The 23,284-nt window shown below is 45.5% G+C and overlaps 1 protein-coding gene across 1 annotated transcript; it reads right to left on the bottom strand.

Moving 5' to 3' along the window:
- Positions 1-21,457: 21,457 nt before the first annotated feature.
- LOC129387380 (cuticle protein 10.9-like) lies at positions 21,458-22,756 on the bottom strand. Its single transcript, XM_055076303.2, has 2 exons — positions 22,474-22,756; positions 21,458-21,866 (listed from the first exon to the last, which is right to left on the bottom strand). The coding sequence occupies exons 1-2, from the start codon at positions 22,642-22,644 to the stop codon at positions 21,561-21,563; spliced, it is 477 nt and encodes a 158-aa protein (XP_054932278.1). The 5' UTR covers positions 22,645-22,756; the 3' UTR covers positions 21,458-21,560.
- Positions 22,757-23,284: the final 528 nt, after the last annotated feature.

The raw sequence follows: 23,284 nt of genomic DNA, 5'->3' as shown, positions 1-23,284 counted from the left end.
TATGCTACGATGAAGCTGATTAGATTACGCTGCGCAAATACGAAGGCGCGTTTGTGTTCCCTTCAGGCCTATGACAGTGTTCAAAGAACTGTTAATACTTATTATTGTTACCAGATTGTTTCTTATCATAACACTGGAGTTCCTTGAGAAGTAGGTAAATAATTTGCCAAGAAAGACAACCTGCATTGCATCTAGTTGAGAAAGTTGTTACTTCCTTGTGCAAGTGCTGGCTCTATTACTAGAGTTGGTCAATGTACCATAGAGACAATGCATATCCAGCAAAAGAGCAATAGTTTTAAACAACAAGTGCGCTGCTATCGCAATATTGCGTAATCAAATATAGGAATATATATAAATTCTGCTTCGTTATTATCTCAATTACCATATTCTTCCAACTGCAGAACAGTAAGTTGTGCATATTCCTAAACCAAATGCATGCGGCTAGAGTCGTAGTCGAATAACAGCTGCTTGATATTTAGAGCGTGAGTAAAAATAATTGGCAATGCAACGTGATGCAACAAGTCCCGCCTAGCAAAGGTCGGTTGACATACGTAAGCGGCACCAGCAGCAGAGACACCAGGAGTAGCAGCCGCAGCGTACAGTGGTCCTCGAAAACCTCCGGCTTGAAAACCTGCGCCTTGGAAACCATACTGCTGACCACCGCCAAAGATGTTTCCCGCTCTAACAAGGGTGACAAAGGCGAGGAACACAGGGGCCTGCATTGGATAAGATTAAAATCAGTATCATCGCATACACCACTACCCAATCGCGCGTTCTGTTTGTTGGACTGTAACACGATTGCAGTAGTTTATTCTTTGATACGAACGCCTCTTGCCTTTCACCCCTTTCGTGTTCAATAGGCGTAACGAAATCCGTCAGCCTGTCTCTTGACCTAATATAGAGTTCGAAAACTTCTAAATTGTAATGATTTCTGAAAGCTATTACAGTAACATGCCGACAAGTTGCAGCATGTGTCTAAGCTCATTTCTGCCGAAGACGCTTAGTACAAGCTTACCTTCTAGCTGAGTATTTGTTTATTTAAAAAAACCGACAACGTTATTGAAGACAAGTAGATTTACCACACAATATGGCTTTCCACACAGACACGCACTGCTAGAAACTCTGATGAGAATATTATACGTATAACTGCGGAAAATAAAGCAATGCTTTTATCCCGTAATATATAGCTGTATTACGTCATACTGCCTTATACTATTATTTCTACTTCGAAACGAAGCCTGACAAAGAGATGATGTTTTTTGTAGATGAGCATAAGAAACCGTCACTCCACCACTACCTTAGACATTATATCCACAGATGGTTGATGGCTTGCTTCTCCGTACACCACGGTAGTTACGCTGCGAGTGTGGCTCTTATATTGCCGCTTCTCGTGTTTTATACACCTTGCCTGACGCTACGTAACCTTCCTCCTCTCCCGTGACGGGCATTGAAAACAAGAAATTGTGCGAGCTTCTCTCCCACGATTGCGCTATGGACAGCAAAGTGGCAAGGAGATATAGTCGTGAAGAAAGCCGCCACAAGTGTCGCACCCTTTAGGCACGCCGAGATGCTGGGAGCTTCGTGCTGCAGCTTCGTTTTCTTTATGTTGGGCGCTAGCACCAAGGACAAAGTGGAATAGTGTTACATTACATACCAATTGTGCTTTTCTTACGGCCTGTCACATGAAAGGGCAAAGTAAATTGCACACAGTTGGTTTGCCAGCTACCTTTGAGAGATTTGTGAGCTGTTATTGTGTTTCCTTCGTTGTTTTTGTAACTTCATGACTTTATTTGCCGGAATTGATGGGAACGCGCAGGCTATGCTACCAATTTATGGCTACTCTGTTTATAGAGCTAAATGAGACCATAGGTACTTTTTATTTACCTATGAGAATGTGATTCTGATGCTATGACTATCGCTCTCCGCTTTCTGCTACACTGATTGCAAAAAGAAAAGAACTATTCCACTGTAAATTCTACACAGTTGATGGTTTTTGTGAAAATATTATCTGAATTGAGTTTGAGATCAATTTTATTCCAATTTTTTCCAACAAACATTAAATCGCCTCCGGGACCAGCTCATCTGTCTGTACACCATCAGTGGGATATGTCCCATGTTACTCCGCGAGAAAGAAACCGAGCAGGGGCTCCAAATCCTTGTTAAGAAGACATGTAAATATTTGTTACAGTAAAGGAATTGTCTGCATTAAGGTTTATGTTTGTTCCAGTGTGTACATTTCTGTGCCATTTGCTGTTTAACTGCGTGATTCCGTGCAGAGAGGGAAATCGTTAGAGGCAGTTCAGATCGGAAAATACTTACCAATTTTTTTGTGAGTGGATCAAGTGTTCTAGTGATTCGGCGGTGGCAGCGGCGGCACTGGGTGGCGGCGGCGTTGGCAGCGGCGCTAGCGGCAGAAGCAGCCGCAGCAGCAGCGGCGGCTGTGGCGGCAGCAGCAGCAGCAGCAGCAGCGGCGGCATTTGATTTTGCCCAGAAAGTGCAGCTTTAAAAATTTAGAACTTGTATGTACAGCTGCTATCGGAAGAAAAATGTAGTTGGACTACGTGAAAAATTATCTGGCATATCTTTCCTACAGTAGTGTTGAAACATTTATAAAGGTGTAATAAAAGCTATATTAAGACCGACTGAGCAAGCATTAAAAATAGACTCAGCATGAAAACAGTGAGACGAAAACTTGGCATAGGATAAGCCAAGATCTATGCACTGAAAGATAAGCAGGGTACCCGAATCAATAATTTCGAAGATATAGTTATACCAGCGGAAGAATTCCACACAGACCTGTATTGCCTCTACGTCCTTTCACTGGCTCCATATAGTGAACCGGCGGCATCACTAAGCAGCAGCGGTGCCGCGCTGCTCAGCGGCTCTTGTGGGGAGCAGAATACCACTGGGAAGGTGGCAAGACCGCGAAGTTTAAACCTCGTGCATATATGGGCGAAACCCTCACGTATATCCCTGATTCACCGTCTTTTGTGTAAATGAAGGTGCGAAATGAAGACAAGCATTACGTTACTTCACAGGTTCTCTTCGAAAAATAAGTGAACAGCCTGGACGTTTACGTGAAGTGCGGTTCCCAACAGTGGGAAGAACTATATCAAATCATCCTGCACGAGAGTAAAGCCCACTGTGGCCCTAACATCGAAAACACTAAACTCGCACCCTGAAAACGCCACGCTGTTGGCGATGCATACTTCATCGGGCCCTTACCTCAGATGCGCAGCCCCAATAGCCACCTTAGTCGTCAACAGAGCACATCTAAGCAACATTTCGCTCGCCTGAAACAATCCCATCCAAGCCGAGGAAGCGGCCATTGCCCTCACGCTCTCCCAAACAGAGGTTGAGGTCATAGTGATCAACTCCCAACAGGCATGCGCCACTTTGCTAGCGGCAGAATTCATGCCACTACGCCCAAGATCATCAATCAAAAGCCGCCTACGAGATCAGTCCTGATCTTCCGGGCGCCAGCTCATCACAGCATTCCTGGCAACGAGGTCACCAATGAAGGGGCTCGAGATTTGACCCACCGAGCTGACGCCGAGGAATATTACTCCGAGCGCATGCATCCTCTAGTCTCATACCAAGACATCACACAGCACTACAAGCTTACTCGCAGAGCATACGAACCCCCTCCCAAGTCAACACCTAGAGAGCCGGAGTGATGCCTCCGAGCTCTACCGATTGTTACATTCCTCCGCCCAACCAGAAGTCACACTCATAGCCGCTACAAGATTTTCTCCGCAATGTCGATGAGCCATGGTTCTGCTGTAGAAATTCTCAAGCCCTGGACTTCTGAAGGCTCGCTAGAACCGGATTAATGGCATCCAGCACTTGCAACGCACTTCGAGCTGCTGTTGTTGGTAGCTTGCCCAGAAAAACACGAATAGCACTCACGAGATGGCTGATCATCACAATTGCTTGATCTTGGTCCGTCAATTTATCAGGGACAGACGAAGTGTCCCTTGCTGAAGAACACAGATTTCGCTCAGTAGGGCCATGTAGCCTCGGGAGGGCAGGCCAAGCGTCAGCAGCCGTGCTGTTCGATGCACCTTAGTCGTTTGAGCTGACTGCGTTTGGCCTGGCCAGTAGAGTGGGTGGTAATGTACGTGGCTGGCGTTCTGCAGAGACTTTGCGGGTTCTTGATCGACGTCGGCGACGTGATCAACGTCGCCTAATAGATTTTGCTGCTTCTTGGTGAGACGAGTCATCTCGAAGGACATTCCTTCGAGGATGCATCGTGAGGGCCGCTGCAGTTTGCGCACTGCAGCACATCGGCCTCGCACGTGTTAGTGGTGTGGGGCCCAGTGCAGAGAGAACGGACGGTAGCGTTCTGCACACACTACTCCTAGGGCCACGCTTCATGCACTTCAAGCACTGTAGCGGTTTTGGTATAAACAGGCGAACTACGTGTAGGAAGTGGCCCACTTTTACATCCGATGGGAGGGATTCGCCCTTAAATATGATCTTCACACACCGTGACGTGCCGAGGCGTAACGCGTTTGTGATGATGGTGTTTTCTATAGCCGGCTATCGTAAATTACACGAGTACTCACTTGTTTGCTGAGCGGAATATGAGGGCTGGTTTTCGTCCCGTCAAGTCCCGTGACTTTGCGCAAAGAATCCAACGCAGCCACTTGTTCTACAACAATGGCTAGGACGTCAATCGAGAGGCCTGAGGTCACGTATTTTAGATTTTCGACAGTTCCTGTTTGAAAACCACTGTCCTATACTGCTGATCTGTGAACCGAACTTATCAGCCTCCATAAGACTATCAGGATATGAACTTTTTGTTTCAACCACGTGTGTCCGTAGTAGCAAGTTTCTGGTTTACATTCGAAAGGACTTTACATATTTTTTCCAACCCGTAGCGCCACACCACGGTAACCAATACATCTGTGCTACTGTGAAAAAGAAGAAGCTCTCTTTTACTCTTATTAGCGTCTACCTTTCCCCCAAAAGTCAGTTTCATAGCAAAAGACTAAAAGATATTTTGGCAGCTACTCCCAGTCCTTAGATAATAAAAGGGTACTTCAGCGCTCACCACCATATATGGGATAGCTCTAGGATAAATTCGAGGGGCAGGTCACTAATATCCTCTGCATCAGACCACAACCTAAGTCTCCTTAATGACAGAAGCCCGGCATTTCTGCGAGGAACAACGTACAGCAGCTGCCTTGGCTTGACTTTAGTGTCACGTCGCCTGACTTCGAGGGTGCATTGGTACACTGATATTGAAACCCATGGAAGTGATCAGATTGCAACCTATGTGACAATCGATGGACAAGACGTCGCATTACCGGTTGTACCTCGCTAAATCGACTGGCCAGTCTTTCAAGATCGTGTAGAAGACATATGCAAGAAACATATCGCGCGCAAATTAGAAGACTTAATTAAAGACGCTATGCAGGATTGCTCGCGTCGCTTCACACATTCATCAAAGCGTCCAGCGAATGACAATGAGTTGGAAAGGCTTCGCGCACTACGTCACCGAGCTGACAGGGGCTACAGGGGCACAAAGCGAATTCTTGACCTCAGAGAAGCTCGGCGCATGCAAAAGAAGGTAAAGCGCCGAATGGATAAGCTAGCAGATAAAGATGGAAATGCTTTTGCGAGTCACTGGACCCCCGCAAGCCATTGGACCCCCGTGTGGCATACCGTACGATATCTTTGCTCAAGTCCCCAGCAACGACGCCCAATGAACGCTCTTGCTCTCTATCAAAACCGCTGTGAGTCCCTGACATGACTTTAGGCGACATTCCCGGTCCACGAGATACAAGTGTGGACGCTCCATTCTCTATGGAAGAGCTAGAAGCTGCTTTGGCGGTCGTAGTTGTTCGTCTTCACCCGGGGCCGATGGCATGACGTATACTGCTTTGCGCCAGTTAGGTCAACAAGCACGAAGAGAACTCCTCGGCCTTTTTAATACCTCGTGGCGAGATGGTGTCGTCCCACAGAAATTGAAACACAGCCGCCTGGTACCGCTGCTAAAAACAGGAAATTAACCGCTCGAACTGGCATTGTATCACCTTATAGCACTTGCCAGCTGCGTCGGGAAGCTCATGGAACGTATTATCCTTACGCGTCTCGAATGGTACCTTCAACACCACAAAATATACCCCAAGTCTATGGCGGGATGTCGACGACACCGTTCATCGACTGACAGTGTCATCAATCTAGTATCATCTGTAGAACAGCAAAAATCTTGGAAGCGACCATCAGTCGCTCTTTCTTGACGTGAAAGGCGCTTACGACAACGTTCCCATCAAACCATTCTAGACGCACTTTTGACAATTGAACCAGGAGGGTGAGTATATCGATGGATCAGTAACTACTTAACACAATGGTCCTTGTTCGCATGTACGGAAGGTGGTCCGACTACGGACCCCTACACATACCGAGGCGTTTCCCTAGGCGGTGTTCTAAGCCCAATTCTTTTCAACCTCGCGCTTCTTGGGCTGGCCGAATCCCTACCGAAAACAGTGAGTGTTTCAATCTACGCTGACGACATCTGCATCTGGACATCAGCGATCACTCACATGAAGGTTCGCGTACGGCTCTAGAAAGCAGCAACACAGGCATCTGACTATCTTCACCCACAAGGTCTTACCATCTCAACAAAAAAATGTGCGTTCGTTGTTTTACGCGGAAAAGCGACGTCTCGTTATCCAGTATTTATCAATGGCCAGCCTATCTGCTACAACAGAAATCATCGGTTTTTGGGTGTCGCTGTTGACCGGGACTTCTCTTGGAGCGCTGAGGTTGCCCACTTGAAGAAGAATCTCACATATATTGTTCAGGTCTGCATGTTCATCGCCGGCAAAACATTGGGATCGTCAGTGGGCTCCATGCTACAGTTATAACGAGCACTTTTTATCGGATTCCTACACTATAGCTCTACCGTGCTTACCAAAGCATGCAAGTTAAAGCTTTGAGAAATTCAGAGTGTGCAAGCACCGGCGCTCCGTGTTTGCCTAGGCCTTCTGCGGAGCGCCTCAGCAGCACCAACCATTATAGTGACTCAAGGTCATGCGATCACGACTTAATTAGCACCGACACGCCGAGGACCCATGTTCGTAATGTTTCACGGATGCAGTCAAGCTCTCTTGCTTGCCTGCCAGAACGACGACCACAGGCGCAACGAGGTCAATATGCATCGTGTCTCCCTACCATCAGGCTTCACACCTTCAGAACGTAGAACCTCAGCTATGTGGTGTTTAAAACAATCGCAAGTGCGTCTTACGGTTTCAGGGATAAGAAAGAAGACCGACCTGCCTACCTTGGCCTTGAAGCAAGCAGCTCTGGATTGTTTGCACACTTCCTACTTTGACCGAGTCCACATATATACGGATGGCTCTTCCACTCAGACCCGCTCCACCGGCGCAGTGGTTATACCATCACAATCACTAAGCATTCCTTACAAAATTTCTCACTTGACAACATTAACCGGCTCGGAGCTTGTTGCTCTCCGATGTGCCCTTGATTATATTAACAACAGACCGGCTAATCGGTGGGCAATATTCTCCGTTTCTAATGCCGCCTTACAATGTCGTCTGTCATCTCTTCATCGCGGGTCCTGTGAACAACTCGTGTCGGAGATACGAGAAATACACCACCACATGGTCGTGAAAGGACACGACGTCGTGTTTCAGTGGCTACCTGGCCATTGCTGTAACTCCGGCAACGACCTCGCTGACGAAGCTGCTGGCAAAGCACACGAAGGAGCAACCCTTGCTTCTGTACCTTTATTGCGGACTGACACAGCCCAACACGTAGGCAAGCTAGCGCAGCGTATGACATTGTAGAAGTGGCACGTATCTGAATTCACCTAACATCGATTGCATTCCTTTGATCCATCTTTGCAACTGCGACTGTTACCAGGGCTTCCGCGTAAAGAGGAAACTCCGCTTGGGCGTCGCATTCACCAATGCATATACGTTTTTGATTGGAATGGCTGATAACGCCGAGTTCAATACCTGCAGTGTCGAAGAAACTATAGAACATCTACTGTGATACTGCCCATCTTTCGAAAATGAAAGTCATGACCTCTGCAGAGCTCTTAACCAGTTAGATAGAAAACCATTCACCTTGAACAAGATCTTGGGACCATGGCGTCGCATATCGCAAGTACAAAAGGACACAAAAGCGCTGCTGCGATATTAGAAAGCTATTGGATTGAGTGAGCGTCTGCGATCCGGACTGAGTGACCGAACGATATCCCCACTGGACTTTCTGTTCTTCTTTTATTCTTTCGGTCCCCTTTTCCCTTTCCGCAGTGTAGGGTAGCCAATCGGGCCCAGTCCTTGTGAGCCTCCCTACCTTTAATTTATCATACGCTCTCTCTGTCTGTCTCTCTCCGCAATGCCGTTTCAGCGCAGAGCCCGGGTCCTTCACGCACAATTTTTTTTCTTTTTCTTTTTTTATTTAGCAATACTGTATGCCTTTTTAAAGGCTCATACAGGAGTGGGTCACAATCAAAACAACAAAATATTGTTGGTCAAAACAGAAGAAAGCAATGAAATAGGCTAATCATTACAATTCAAAAATATGAGATGCAAACAAAACGACAGGCAAACAGGCAAACAGTACAAGGCAGATAATCCAGGGAAGGGGTAAGAGCTACGAACAATTCAGATGTGGTGGGAAACGGCCAAAACACAGTTGCGCAATGCAACGTTGTAGCAAAGCACTAAATTATCGGAAACAGACCTAATCATAAACAAGTGCATGTATCTTGGTTGCAAATTCTTCGATGGAGTCAAAATGTGCAATTAGTTCCGGCAGACGGTTCCAGGCTTCAATTGCAGATGGAAAAAATGAATATTTAAATGTGTTGCAACACGCAGAAAACTGTCTGATGCACTTACGGTGATTTGTTCTTTCCGAACAATACTGGCATACTCAAATATTGGCTGAACGAGGGTTTTGTACGCAGTTAATTTGACATGGGATGGTGCTGTTGCCAATTTACGACGTTAGAAATTGAGCTCTCTGAATGCCTTTGCACTTGTGATATCAATGTGAGTGTCCCATTTGAGCGGGCTCGAGAATGTCACACCCAAATATTTTACAGTGTCTGATCTTATTATAGCTTTGCCTCTTATGTTGTAAGTGAACATGTCAGGTACCTTTTTATGTGTAAAAGTGATGCATGCTGTTTAACTGATGTTGAACTTCATTCCCCACTTATCACACCAATCCGGAATGCTGTTTAGTGAGGTGTTTAGTTTAATTTGATCAACCACAGACCGAACAGTTGTCTAGACAACACAATCACCTGCAAAAACTCGTACGGTTAAATTAGGCTCAACACATGAAGGGATGTCGTTGACATATGCAAGAAAGAGCAATGGACCCAGCACGGACCCCTGTGGCACACCAGAAAAGACATCAAGGCTCTCTGACTCATTATTGTTTACCGATACATATTGTGATCTGAGTGCGAGGTAAGATGCTATCCACGCAACAGTGTTAGATGCAATGTCAATAAGTTTAAGTTTTTCGATCAGTTCACAGTGAGGCACGCGATCGAAGGCTTTGGAGAAATTGACGAATATGGCGTCTCCTATTATTGCGGAATTAATTATCTCTGCAAAGTCATGCGAAATTTCCAATACCTGTGTTACAAAAAAAAGGCCCTTTATGAAGCCATGCTGTTTAGGGTACATCAGGTTATTGTTTTCTAAGTACCTAATAATGGATGTGTTGATAATGTGCTCCATTAATATGCAACACCAGCTTTTTAAAGAAATTGGTCGGTATGTGTGTATGTGCAACCTAGTGTCACCTTTGTGAATCGGGATTACTTTTGCGACGAGCCAATCTGAAGGTAATGCAGCTGCTTGAAGCGATGCCGTAAAAATTATGTGTAAGAACGGGGCTAGTTGGGCAGGAAATCGTTTTAGAAACGTATTGGAAGTATTATAGGGGCCGGGCGTTTTTTTTGTGTCAATGTTCTAGAGCAGGTTCAGTATGCCTGGCTCCGTTACAACTACGTCAGGCACCGCTGACTCGGACGCAAACGAAAAATTACATGGACGGGGAGCGCGTGTGAACACGGATTGGAAATGGTCATTAAAAGCGTTAGCAATAGTGTGTGCATCATGGGTGAGACATCCTGCGATTACAATTTGCGCTATTGGGTTTTCAGGTTTTGACAGATAGCGCCAGAATTTGGGCGGCTGACTGTGCATGAAGTTCGTCAGAGTGTTTGAGAAAAAGTTATCTCTCGCCTTTTTTAATTCAGACTTCAACGCAGCCGAAAGATGCGCGATTTCCAGTGGATTTCGTATTTTACTGCGCATCCTTTGCAATTTGCTTTCCAAGTGGATGAATGACACTGCGGGTAATCCAGGGTGCTTTTCTATTTGTTCGTTTACGTATTGCGGGGATAAAATTTTCTTCACAATGTTTTATGGCACCCTTAAATTTCGCCCACAATCGATTAACATCATATGACGGCAGTGGTGTGAAATCCTCAAACACAGTTTCTAAATAACCTATGATGCTGACGTCATCTGCTCTTCGGTAATCTTTAAAATAAATGTAAGGATGCCCTTGGCGACCCACCTGTGATGTTAGCCGAGAAAAGGTCAACAAAATCATTTCATGATCAGAAATACCATCTTCTATGCTAATTTCTGGTTTGAGAGTGTTCGAGAGAAATGCCAGGTCTAGCACTGATGCGGCGCCTCCCTGCTGCCTTGTTAGGTGGTTAACTAGCTGCGATAATGAGAAGCTAAACAATATTTTCACCAATTAGTCGCAGCTTTCCTTTTCCCTAGCCCCAAAAGTTCGGTTATCCCAGTCTATTCCTGCCAGATTGAAATCGGCGGGTAATATCAGCTTGGTTCTGCCATTTACCTTGGTTTGGGGGAAATCGTGCAATTGCATCATGGATTCGACGGAAGCGTTAGGACGCCTGTACACACCACCTATCAGAACAGACATTCCGTACACATTAACAGTACACCAGATGCTTTCATGACCAGATATGCTCTCGTGTTTTTGAAATACAACGCTATCTTTTATTACTAGGGCTACGCCCGCACCGCGACCGTCACGGTCTGTGCGAAGGTAGCTATAAGCCACTGGAGCTACTTCAGAGTCATGAATGTCGGGGTGCAGCCAGGTTTCGATAATTACCATGATGTCAGGAGAGTACAACAAGACAATTTCTTCTTATTTTTCTCTTTTGTTCACAATGCTACGTGCATTAAGGCACAATAATGGCAAGGGGCTTGCGTTTTGCGGTCATTTACCAGTTCCGGGCGGAGCAGCGTCATCATCAACTCGTGTGCGCTCAATCACGGTTCTTATATTTTTCTTGCAGTCCCACGCGTACCAGCTGTTGCCAATTTTCATTTTATCAAAGCTAAGGGCTTACCTGAAGGCTTACCTTTTGACCTTTCGCGCGATCAGCCTTTGACGACTGCTACAATTTTTTCTGCACTTCCCGAACAGCAGGCGCAAAATCCTCAGAAATAGATATAGTATTGGTTTCCATTTTGAAACACAGACGACGGACGGCAGCTTTTTCAGAGAAGTCATGCAAGCGTAGTATTACTGGTCGTTCTTTGTTTTTTATCTTTCTACCAATGCGATGATTGCGTTCGAGTGATCGCACCTCTACCCCGAGCTTTTCTTTAAGTATGCTGTCCGTGACGTGTTCTCCCAAGGATGTGTTGGTTTCATCATTGTCTTCCTTTAGACCAAAGATGACAATGTTATTGCGGTGGCTCCGATTTTCTAGGTCATCCAGTTTTTTGGCCATGTATGACACTTCTTTCTGTACAGCCGTAATTGCTACTTCACATTTATCTACCCTCTCCGGGTGAAGTTTAACTGGTGCGAGTGCTCCTTCAGTTTCCGTCAGCCTAGTCTGCACATTAAGTAATCCGGTCTCAAAAAGCGTTTGAGAGGCCTGAATTTCAGTAACCACTTTAAGAACCTCGTCAATATTAGGCCCTGAATTTTCTTACACCTCTCCACTCAGTTGTAACAGCAAACGCAACAACATGCAAGGATGCACTGCAACAGCGGAAGAGGCAGCCAGAGCCCGGCAGCACCACTAACCCTACAGAGCTGGTTCTCAAGCATTCAGAAAAAGACTATTTATCACCAACCTGTATGGAGATGAACAAAAGATTGAGCATTGCGTCTCGGATGGTGCCACCAAGCCCACTGAATTCGGCGCGAGGTTGGCTCTCAGTTTTATACGTCCTCGACATTGTCGCCGTCGTCGCCGGTGCGCCGAAAGGACGGTCCACCTCCCACGATGCCTCGGGTGGTGAGTCAGTAGGGTCGACAACGTGCGGAATCAGCGCAGCGTAGGGCACGTGTAGGCATGGTATTGATGACGTTGTCGAAGGAAGGTGTTCAATGAGTATCGGAAGGCCATCGCCCATGCACACTTGCCCTTGCACGAACACCTGTATGAAGATGAAGAAAGGATTGAGCATTGCGTCCCGGATGGTGCCACCTAGCCCACCAAGCCACCAAGCACCATAGTAGGGGGTTGCAGAGCGGCACCTATAAATCCTCTGAACCCATACCAAACAACGAGCTTTCGGAGAGAGCCTTGGCCAGCTCCAACCTCGGGGATCCGCAACGGCTGATTGCGGAGGCCCAGGAAGCTGCCAGAGCTCAAGGCTTTCTGTAATGACGACGTCTATTCAAAGCTGCATTTAACTAATTAAAATGTTTGTTCTCTCTTGCTCAGGCGCCTTGTAAGCCGCGGCTCATTATTTGGTGCCCACGCCTGGTTTGCTTGCCCGCGTCCGTTTGGACTTTAGAACGCCATAGATCTAGGTTTGACCCAAGTACAGTTGCGCGGTCACTTTGGATCGCGCTTTCGTCGAAATGTGTTCAGTCGATCGCGATTCGAACATCCAGTTCGAGCTTCACGATCGATATTGTAGGCTGTCATCAGCACCGCCATGTCGAGTCAGCTAAACTAACTTGATTCGAATCGTTAGGCCGGGTAGCAGTGACCCCGCTTTTATCGAAATTGAGAAATTTGATCCGGTTGGGCGCGATCATGTTTGAATGTGATCTTGTGCCACCACGGTGCTTCGTCGTCGTCTGTGATGGCGCCAAACGAAAGCTTTTGCGGTTCTGGAGCAGTTCAAATTGTTCTGTCGTGGCTTACTGCTGGACACAGAACGAGGACTTATTTGCCGACGTAATCGGCGCAATTAGGGGTCGATTCGGGCAGCAATTACCTGAGACAAAAAAGCCCTTATTTCTAACGTGTTTTTCTTCGTCAAATTAATCTGTTCAGTTTGTAGTACTTTTTAAACCTGCGGAAAAAGCGTGGGGTTGTTGGGATGACCTTCTATTAAGCTTCGTTCTCCATTTACGAAAGGATTAGAACATATCCTGATTGATTCGTTTGGGACCAATTAGGAGCAATCTGCAGCTGAAAAGTTATATTCAATAACGAGTAGGTCCGAGTTTATATGACGAGAATTTTCGCTGTCCATCATATACACTGATCGATGTTTTTATGCCTTTTTTGTAAGGCCTGATTTCGGTTGTGAATTCGTTTGCTTGCATATGCACTTTGCTTGTGCATGGCGATTTTGCAGATGTAAAGTGGCGAAAAAAATGTCACCGTGTGAAACTGTGCCTCTGAGGCAGCAGCCGAAGTGACTATCGTATGTGAATTAGCACTTTCCATCATAAGATACGCTTCCTTTGCATAAAATATTGCTCATCACACACGCCACTGTGTTATACTAATCACACCAAACACTAAGCCAAATCGTCAAATCAGCACAATAATGACAAATATATGTTAAAGTTTGAGCAGCTGACCCGGCCATGAACGCTGGCATTGCACAAGCTCCGAATCGTGCACGTGTAGCACAATTTATAAAAGAAGCCTTCCTCACAAATATAATGACAGAAGCTCACTGTACTCCCCTCACAGCAGCGCTCGATTTCTTTCGCAGTTCTAGTTCGCAAGGCTTTCCAGGAAACATGTACGAATTTATCCCGGGCTGACCTTCGTGGCTGTTAATATCTTATGCAGCAGTATCGCCGGGTTCGCTTCTTTTTTGCACATGCGTAATTTCGACGCCTGCGCCAGAAGAAAATGCCATCGCACTGTAGCAACACGCATGCGAAAAAAAGGTGAGGGCTAGTTGACAAAGTAAAACGACGTAAACCCTGGCCGACACGAAGTGCAGTGCGCGTGAAGTAATACGCGTCGAGCGGGACTAGCCACAGAGCCACTTTCCCAGAGCTCTGGCTTCACTGCGGCAGATGGCGCCAGAGTTGCAGCAAACTCGACTGTACGGAGCCTGTACCAACAGCAGCCACGATAGTAGTAATTCTAAGTAGTAATGAACAGGTTACAGAGGCTTTTTCTATAATTAGCGATGAAGTTAGAAATGCCTTTGTAAGACATAAAACGACGCAAAGTGGCCGGAGAAGATGCAATAAGGGTCGATTTATTCAAAGATGGACGAGACATCATGCTTGAAAAGTCTGCCGCCCTTTATAGGAAATGTTTCACGACCTCCAGGGTCCCAAGGAGCTAAAAGGATGCCAACATTATACTAGTCGACAAAAATGGAGGCATTAAAGAATTGAAAAATTATAGGCCAGTTAGCTTACTTCCAGTATTGTACAAAATATTACCCCGCTAATTTATATTGGAATAATGGCAACACTTGACTTCAGTCAAGCAAGAGGACAATCTGGCTTCAGGAAAGGATACTGTGCAAAGGATCACATCCACGTCAGCAGTCAGGCAATACAAAAATCTGCAGATGTCATTCAAAATCTGCATACGGTTCTGATAATGAAAAGACATTTGATTCAGTAGATTTGCCAGCAGTCATAGAGGCATTAGGTAACCAAGGTGTATAGGAGGCATAGGAGAATGTGTTGGGAAATATCTACAAAGATTCCAGAACTACCTTGAATCTCCACAAGAAAAGTAGAAAAACCTATGAATAAAGGGATCAGGAAAGGAAACACAATCGTTCCATTGCTATTCACTGCATGCTTGGACGAAGTACTCGAGCTATTAAACAGGGAATGCTTAGGAGTGAAGATAAACAGGGAATACCTCGGCAACCTTCGGTTTCCAGATGGCATTGTCCTGTTCAAAAACTCGCGGGACGAAATAAAACAAATGATTGATGACCTTAACAAAGAGAGTGTAAGAGTGGGGTTGAAGATTGATATGCAGAAAGCAAATATAATGATCAACAACCTAGCAACAAAAAAAGATTTCACGATGGCCAGTCAGCATCTACAGTCTGTAAAGAAATACGTTACCTGGGTCAATTACTCACAAGGTGGAATTACTCACAAGATGGAAAACCAGTTGTATTTACCATGCTTTGTTTTGATAGATACTGTTACCCATAACGTACGTAGTTAGGAGGACACCACTCATACTAAATCCAGGTGCGGCCGGAAACAGATGACTTGGTAACACGCGCTTCCTGCGACGACGATTGCGTCATTCGTTTACTGGCTGGAAGATACAACGTGTGACCTTGTTAAATAAATTAAATTATTGGGTTTGACGTGCCAGAACCACTTTCTGATTATGAGGCGCGCCGTAGTGGAGTCCTCAAATTTCGACCACCCGGATTTCTTTAACGTGCCCCTAAATCTAAGCACACGGGTGCTTTCACATTTCGCCGCCATCGAAATGCGGTCGCAGTGGCCGGGATTCGATCCCGCGACCCGCTCAGCAGCCGAACACCACAGCGACTGAGCAACCGCGGCGGATCGCGTGGCCTTGCAAACAGAAGTTGGGCTACATCGTGTTTTCCATAACCCGCATACAGAGGTGAGTCAACGGACTCTTGGCGGCTTGTAAACGCACTGAAATATCTGGTGCATGTTGTCTGCCGCTTGAATGTCGTTATTGCGAATGACAAACGACACATCGGCGTAATAGCAGTTTTCGCTTGAGTTATATTTATTTATTTATTTATTTATTTATTTATTTATTTATTTATTTATTTATTTATGCACAGATACTGCCAGCCCTTACACAGGGCTATAGCAGGAGAGGAATACGAACAATTATAAATCACATATTTTGTACATGGAAAATTGTACATTGAAACACAAAAAGGGACAATAAATTAAAATTAATAACGCCAAGAGGTAACAGCGTAAACCGCTGAAGATAACAAGGACACAAAGTGAAGTATATTATTTACAAACTAGGATATTTCCAATGCGTTGTGTGAAAAAATCAATTGATGAGGATGAAACGGCTTCTTCCGACAGAGAGTTCCATTCTTTGATAGCTCTTGGAAAAAAGCTGTACTTGAAACAATCGGTATGTATAACAGGGGGACGAATAAACATTGAATGACGATATCTAGTGGTTTCACTAGAAAGAATTTCAAAAAAGTCTGTATGCTTTATATGAACATGATGACGAATGATTAGGTAAAGATATTTAAGTCTTTCATATTTAGATCTAGCCTGGAATGTCGGTAGGTCTGCCTGTACACAAAGTTGAGAAGGGGAGTCCGTCCGCCGATATTTATTGAATATATTGTGAAAGAACATTAGAAAGAACTCGGAAGCTATATATTTTTCTTTTTCACTTCTTTAAGCAGTAACTAGACTATGTAATGCGGTCCAGTAGAATGGTTTAGCGGCCAGAGACCGCATTTTCGTAAATTTGCCTCGTTGACAGGATGAGTTTTCTTCTAGCAACCTTTGCCGATGTTTTCGCTTGAGGGCCCGGATAACGGCTATGGCTTTTGTTTCAACTTGAAAGTCGCCGACAACGAGGGTTGGAAGCATTTCATCTTCAAAACAACAAATCGCTGGCGTCGTGTCCTTTCTGTTTGCTTCATTCTTTCATTTCACAATATGACCTCACACTTCCTGGCTGCAACGTTGCGTAATGTAATGTTACGAAATCTGTCAGCTAATTGAAGATGGGAAACGGTACTAATTCATTCGAACATCACTTGACACCAGGATTATCTCTCGCATATTGGATGTTACCTATACCGTAAGTTAGCCAAAATAATGTTATAATGTTGCTACCGATTAGTTAATTTCTATAAGACAATAAACTAGAGATATATCAGTGACATTTTTAGCAGCTCGTAGGTTCGTACTGATGAATTGAATTCAAGAATTACGACTTCATATATTGGATGCGATCACTGTTTCTTGAAAACTACCAACGTCTGCATACCAGTGAAAAGCGATTTTCAAGTACACGGATGAATGTCCCGCTTTTGGAAAGAACAAAGCTGTTTACAGTAATATTTTGAATATTTTAAGGCGTTTAATTACCGGTTGAAGTGACAAAAGTCGTGTTGCTTAACTCCATTCGAGGTCCGATTCTACTAAAGCACGTGTTTGTTATTGGCGTTTTCTTCTTTGGCTTTCGAACGCGCCTCTTTAGTTTCTATACTGCCATCAGAACCGGCTCTAGAATGACGTAAGGGCTTCCTGCCGGACCTTCTCTTCAAAAAATTTCTCCTTTCAGCCGATGGAAGTCACGTTCGCGTTTCGAAATGATAAAGTGATTGATAATGGTTATGATATGAAAGTGGCCTTCCTCGTGTATGCGGCGACATATCTGGAAAACAGATGCTGAAAAATGTGTTTTAGGATTCGCCAGGCGTTAGAAATCCCAGTGTGGTATCAATGGAAGCGCCATGGGTGCCTTCCCCCATGGTCTGCAAAATATACCGCTGCCCTTGCTGCTGCCGTTCGCGCCGGTGTTCGCTAGTGTGCTGACGGCGCCTTACAACGCCTAAGCCCCCCCTCCCCCCCTTGTGTCTCACCCGCATTTGATCATAATAACTTGATCCAACAAATAGTCTGATGTTCTTATAATCTAATTAAATGTCGCCGCCGATCGACCAGGTGGTACTCTGCAGCCCTTAAGCTGGAACCGCATGGCGCGTTCTTCGCGAGCGACAAACGCGACGGGCGGCAAACGCCCGCGTTGCCGCCGACGCGCGAGCACCCGTACGAAAAAAAGGAGCGGCGCTTTCGCGCCGCGTTTTCCGGGTTGCCAGGCAACATAACTCTCAACGACATGTATTGTCTCTGTTACCGCATATATAATATGCCCTTAAACTTACAGAACACTACAATAAAAATAATCTGAGTGTAATTAGACAGCGACATTTCTTTGCGAAGTGTATTTATCAAGCTTAATTTCAAGCAGCATTATTGTGTGCGAAACTGCGACTATGTACCTTCGCATGCTGAGAAGCCGTTGCTTGTTTACAACTTCACATATAAAAAGGAGGGTCGGCCGCCAACTACCGAGCAGAAGAGGCGATTGCTACTATTAAGGGGGATGCTGATACTGAAGCAAGAAAAAATGCGGGTCAGGAGGTACATGTGAGTGCGGCCTGCCTGGTTGAGAAGAGAGCGAGCACCATACACTGGTAATATTATTAGCAAATTGTCTTGCCAGTATTAGCGATGAGACGCGACGCCTCTCCACTTTAGTTATTAGGGCCTCGTTGAAGGTTGTTTTGTTCATTTTAGGTGAACACGATGCGCGAACGAAATCACGGTAGCACATGTTTTCCTTGACGCGCGCGCCAGTTCTGCCGAGAAAAAAAAAAAATTCCGCCAAGGAGGTTCCGTCGAGATGCGCAGAGAGCAGGGCCATCTGGTGGCAAAAAAGGAACCAAAATGCCACGTGACCAAATGCCACGTGACTTACCTGAACTCTGATTGGTGGACGCGCCCCGCGACGCGTTTTTTTTCTACTCCGAGCAGCAGCACGCGGCGGCGCGATTTCGTGACGGATCATGCTGGGCACGCATCAAAATGACGCGCGCGTCCCACCATCCGCGCGTCAATCGCGCCTGAAATCGCGCCATGCGGTTCCGCCTTTACAACCCCCAGGAGGGCCAGTTGTCTGCTTGCGCTACCCCAACGATTGCAGGGGGATTTCAGTGATGACTCAGAAGCATGAATGTCTATAGTCTACAGGCCCCAGTGAACCAAAATGTCAGACATTTACTGGGTGCCTAGGAAAACGGCTGGTGGTTTACCATGCCTCTTCCACCTTCGATTATATCTGGAATTTCGTTCACTTCGGTCACCCGAAGCGAAGCCAGGCCTCTGACTTCTTTCGGCGATGTGATCAGTCTCCTTTTCCAGCACCGACGCCACGATGTACTTGGCGCTTGTTTTGAAAGAACCGCATCAAAGGCGTTGAGATTATGTGGGACGCTCTAGACTCCTACACAAATGTCCACCCTCCGGGGTCTATATGGAGGGTAAGTTCTGTCTTTTACTTACAAATGACGAGCGAACTATTAAGTCACTCTCTGCGACTGGTGTTCAAGCTTTTGTACGCAACCGGTGTGCTAAACAGCAGTAATTTTTTTGGCGCGTACTCTAATAACTTTACCTTGCTTGAGATTACACACCCAGCCTTTAGTTGAAAGGAAGTCGTGGTATCCCTCTGCATGGAACCAAGCTGAGGTCAACAGCCACGCTGCTACCTGAACGTCACGTGCTGTTTTTAAAAGAGTTTTTGCTCGCTTGCTTTACATAATCCGTAAATTACAAGGAAACGCGGGACTAATTCACGAAACGTTTTGTTATTACGTTGTGTTTACCATAGAACGGCAGCCTTTAATAACAATGTGCTCGACATCACGGTTGGCTGGCATACCTGGTACGGACAGTTCTAGTGTGAGTACTTCTTTTTTGTGATTACGAACCAAGTTTAGTAGTGTCTACAAAGATGCGTACGAGATTAGCATCTGTGCGAGCATGGGCCGCTGCACCTATCAATGTCTACGATTAGTGTTTTCGTGAATGATAAGGCCATTTGGCAAAAGGGCGTTGCTCTCGGGTTTCGTCTTTTTTTTTTTTTTTTTTTTTGCAAAATGATGCCCGCGGAATTGTATATTTCTGGAGGAAAAGGAACCCTGTCCAGCCACATTCACTGAGATTTTAGCTAACATTCATCAGTGTATTACAGAAATTCACGAGGTCGCAGGTTCGGTTACCTGCCGCGTGGCAGCGACATTTAGAGGGTGGCGAAACACAGCAACGCTCCGTGTACATAAATATATGTAGGTAATAATGAACGGAAAATGCGAATCAGAATTTATAAACTAATTTTCACTCATGTTGCAGATGTGAAGTACACTGCAGGAGGTCCCATAGTGAAAGACTACATTGGGACATCCTGTACAAAACAATTTTGATAAAGAACAAATTGAAGCAAAATATAGCAAATCACTAAATTATTGCCCAAAAATCATCAGGGGCTTTAACTATGGTGTGTCTCATAGCCCCAGAATTTCTTCTTTAATGAATAAATCGATTCCTGTGCACGCGCAGTTGGTTCTCCAGACGAAACGTACAAGCTTATGTTATTCTGCACGATAACGTGTGTTATCAACTTGGAGCTAATATCAGACATAATACGGCGGCTAAGCTACCAGCCGGTTTCTCATTTTGCCATGCGGAGGGCTTGTCCAGGGACGGTGCACACAGACAACAGTAAGAGCATCTGCAGTTGCGCATTGAGCCTAAAGGGCCATAATGCAGGTTGCGACACTAAAAACAGAGAAGCGCGGTGCATAAATCCCGCACTAACGATCCTGTCTGCTGAGTATCCAGGCAATATACGGCCGTGAGCACAGCTGAAATTTTAAGCAGACGCCCACGTTGTCTTCATGTCAAGGCAGCTGCGCTTCCAGGCTGAGAGTCTAGATCATACACTGTTAGAAAGTTCGCATTTTGGCGCTATGGTCTCCGAGAACGATAATCGTCCTCTATCTTGTACGCGTTTCGTTTCTTTAAGAGACGCTAGCCCAGTATTTCCAGGTTACGAATGGCATGCGAGTCATCAGCGTGGCATATCACTCTCGGGAAAAAAAACAATCGCAGAGTTTAAAAAAAGAAGTTATGCGGTTTTACGTGACAAAACCACTTTCTGATTATGAGACACGCCGTAGTTGGGGACTACGGAAATTTCGACCACCTGGGGTTCTTTAACGTGCACTTAAATCTAAGTACACTGGTGTTTTCGCATTTCGCCCACATCGATATGCGAACGCCGTGGCCGGAATTTGATCCCGTGACCTCGTGTTGAGCAGCCCAACACCATAGCCACTGAGCAAGAGTTTTCAAGGAAGAAAATGCTGGCAGGGTCGATAAGGATTACGGTTATGCTACAAGATAGCCCCCAATGGGTTACATTATCTTGTTTTCTTTTATTAAGAGTGCGCACACAAATTCATTTGCGAAAATCGCAACACATGCAACGCCATCGGCCATGGCACGTAGTGGCCATAGCCATGGCCAGCACGCGTGTTACTTCCTTTTATGGGTAGGATCGCGCAGTTATTGCCATATGTAGCCGCAAGAAATTTGGCATATCACATGTGCCTGAAAAATGTGTCGGCAACCATATCTATATTCAATAGTCGATCTACGTCTTGAACTGCGCTTAGGGCTGTTTCATTTATTCCAGGAAACATCTTTACATGACTTCGGGCACAAAGAAAGGTTCCAATATTAAGACATGTGCCCAAATACCACTGGTGACGTGTCTAGCCAGCCCACGGACCACCCGCTCCAGCATAGCGACCACCCGCTCCGGCAGGTGCCGCCACAGGGTTAGCGTTGAATACGGCGTCTGCGCTGGCACCCGGAGCGGTGCCGGGCTCATTGGTGTCCACAGTGGCACGGAATCCGTTGGCATCGGCCACGTACTTCACAGTGCGGAAGAGGCCGTTTGCGTCGCGGTAACCGTACGAACCAGCCTTTGCGTTGCTTGCGTCCCCTTGTTCCTTGTGGAAAAGCTGGGTGCCAAATTCATCCGCAGTGTCGTAACCGAAGCTGTACGGTTGGGGAGGCTGGCGGATTAAAAAGAAGTAAGAATTTAAACACAGGGACCAAATTATATGCTACGATGAAGCTGATTAGATCACGCTGCGCAAATGCGCAAGTGCGTTTGCGTTTCCTTCAGGCATATGACAGTGTTCATGGAACTATTAATGCTTATAATTGTTACGAGATTGCTTCTTATTATAACGCTGGAGCTCATTGAGAAATAGGTAAATAATTTGCGAAGAAAGACAACCTGCACTTCATCAAGTTGAGAAAGGGTTTACTTCCTTGTGCAAGTGCTGGCTCTATTACTAGAATTGGTCAATGTACCATAGAAACAATGCATATCCAGCAAATGAACAATAGTTTTAAACAACAAGTGCGCTGCTATCGTAATTTTGCGTAATCAAATATAGGAATAACTGGCGGTAGCATAAATTCTGCTTCTTTTTTATTTCAATTGCCATATTCTTCCAACTGCACAACAGTAAGTTGTGCATATTCCTAAACGAAGTGCATGCGGCTAGAGTCGTAGTCGAATAACAGCTGCTTGATATTTAGAGCGTGAGTAAAAATAATTAGTAATGCAACGTGATGTAACAAGTCCCGCCTAGCAAAGGTCGAATGACGTACGTAAGAGGCACCAGCAGCGGAGACACCAGGAGTAGCAGCCGCAGCGTACAGTGGTCCTCGAAAACCGCCGGCTTGAAAACCTGCGCCTTGGGAACCATACTGCTGACCACCGCCAAAGATGTTTCCACCTTTAACAAGGGTGACAAAGGCGAGGAACACAGGGGCCTGCATTGGATAAGATTAACATCAGTTTCATAGCATACACCACTACCCAATCGCGCGTTCTGTTCGTTGGACTGTAACACGATTGCAGTAGTTTATTTTTTAATACGAACGCCTGTTGCCTTTCACCCCTTTCGTGTTCAATAGGCGTAACGAAATCCGTCAGCCTGTCTTCTGACATAATATATTGTTCGAAAACTTCTAAATTGTAATAATTTCTGAAAGCTACTATATTTACATGACGACAAGTTGCAGCATGTGTCTAAGTTCATTTCTGCCGAAGACGCTTTATATACGCTTACCTTCTAGCTGAGCACTTCTATTATTTCAAAAAACGACAACGTTATTTAGGACAAGTAGATTTTCCACACAATATGGCTTTGCACACACACACGCACTGCCAGAAGCTCTTAAGAGAATATTGAACGTATAACTGTGGAAAATAAAGCAATGCTTTTAACCTGTAATACATAACTGTATTACCTCATACTGCCTTATACTGGTATTTCTAATTCGAAACGAAGCCTGACAAAGAGATGATGTTTTTTGTAGATGGGCATAAGAAACCATCACTCCGCCACTACCTTAGACATCATATCCACAGATGGTTGAACGCTTGCTTCTCCGTACAACACGGTAGTTACGCTGC

Source organism: Dermacentor andersoni, chromosome 2 (assembly GCF_023375885.2).
Source record: "Dermacentor andersoni chromosome 2, qqDerAnde1_hic_scaffold, whole genome shotgun sequence".
Lineage (NCBI taxonomy): Eukaryota > Metazoa > Arthropoda > Arachnida > Ixodida > Ixodidae > Dermacentor > Dermacentor andersoni.
Note: the sequence above shows the minus strand (reverse complement) of the source record. Positions and strands in the feature narration are given on the sequence as shown.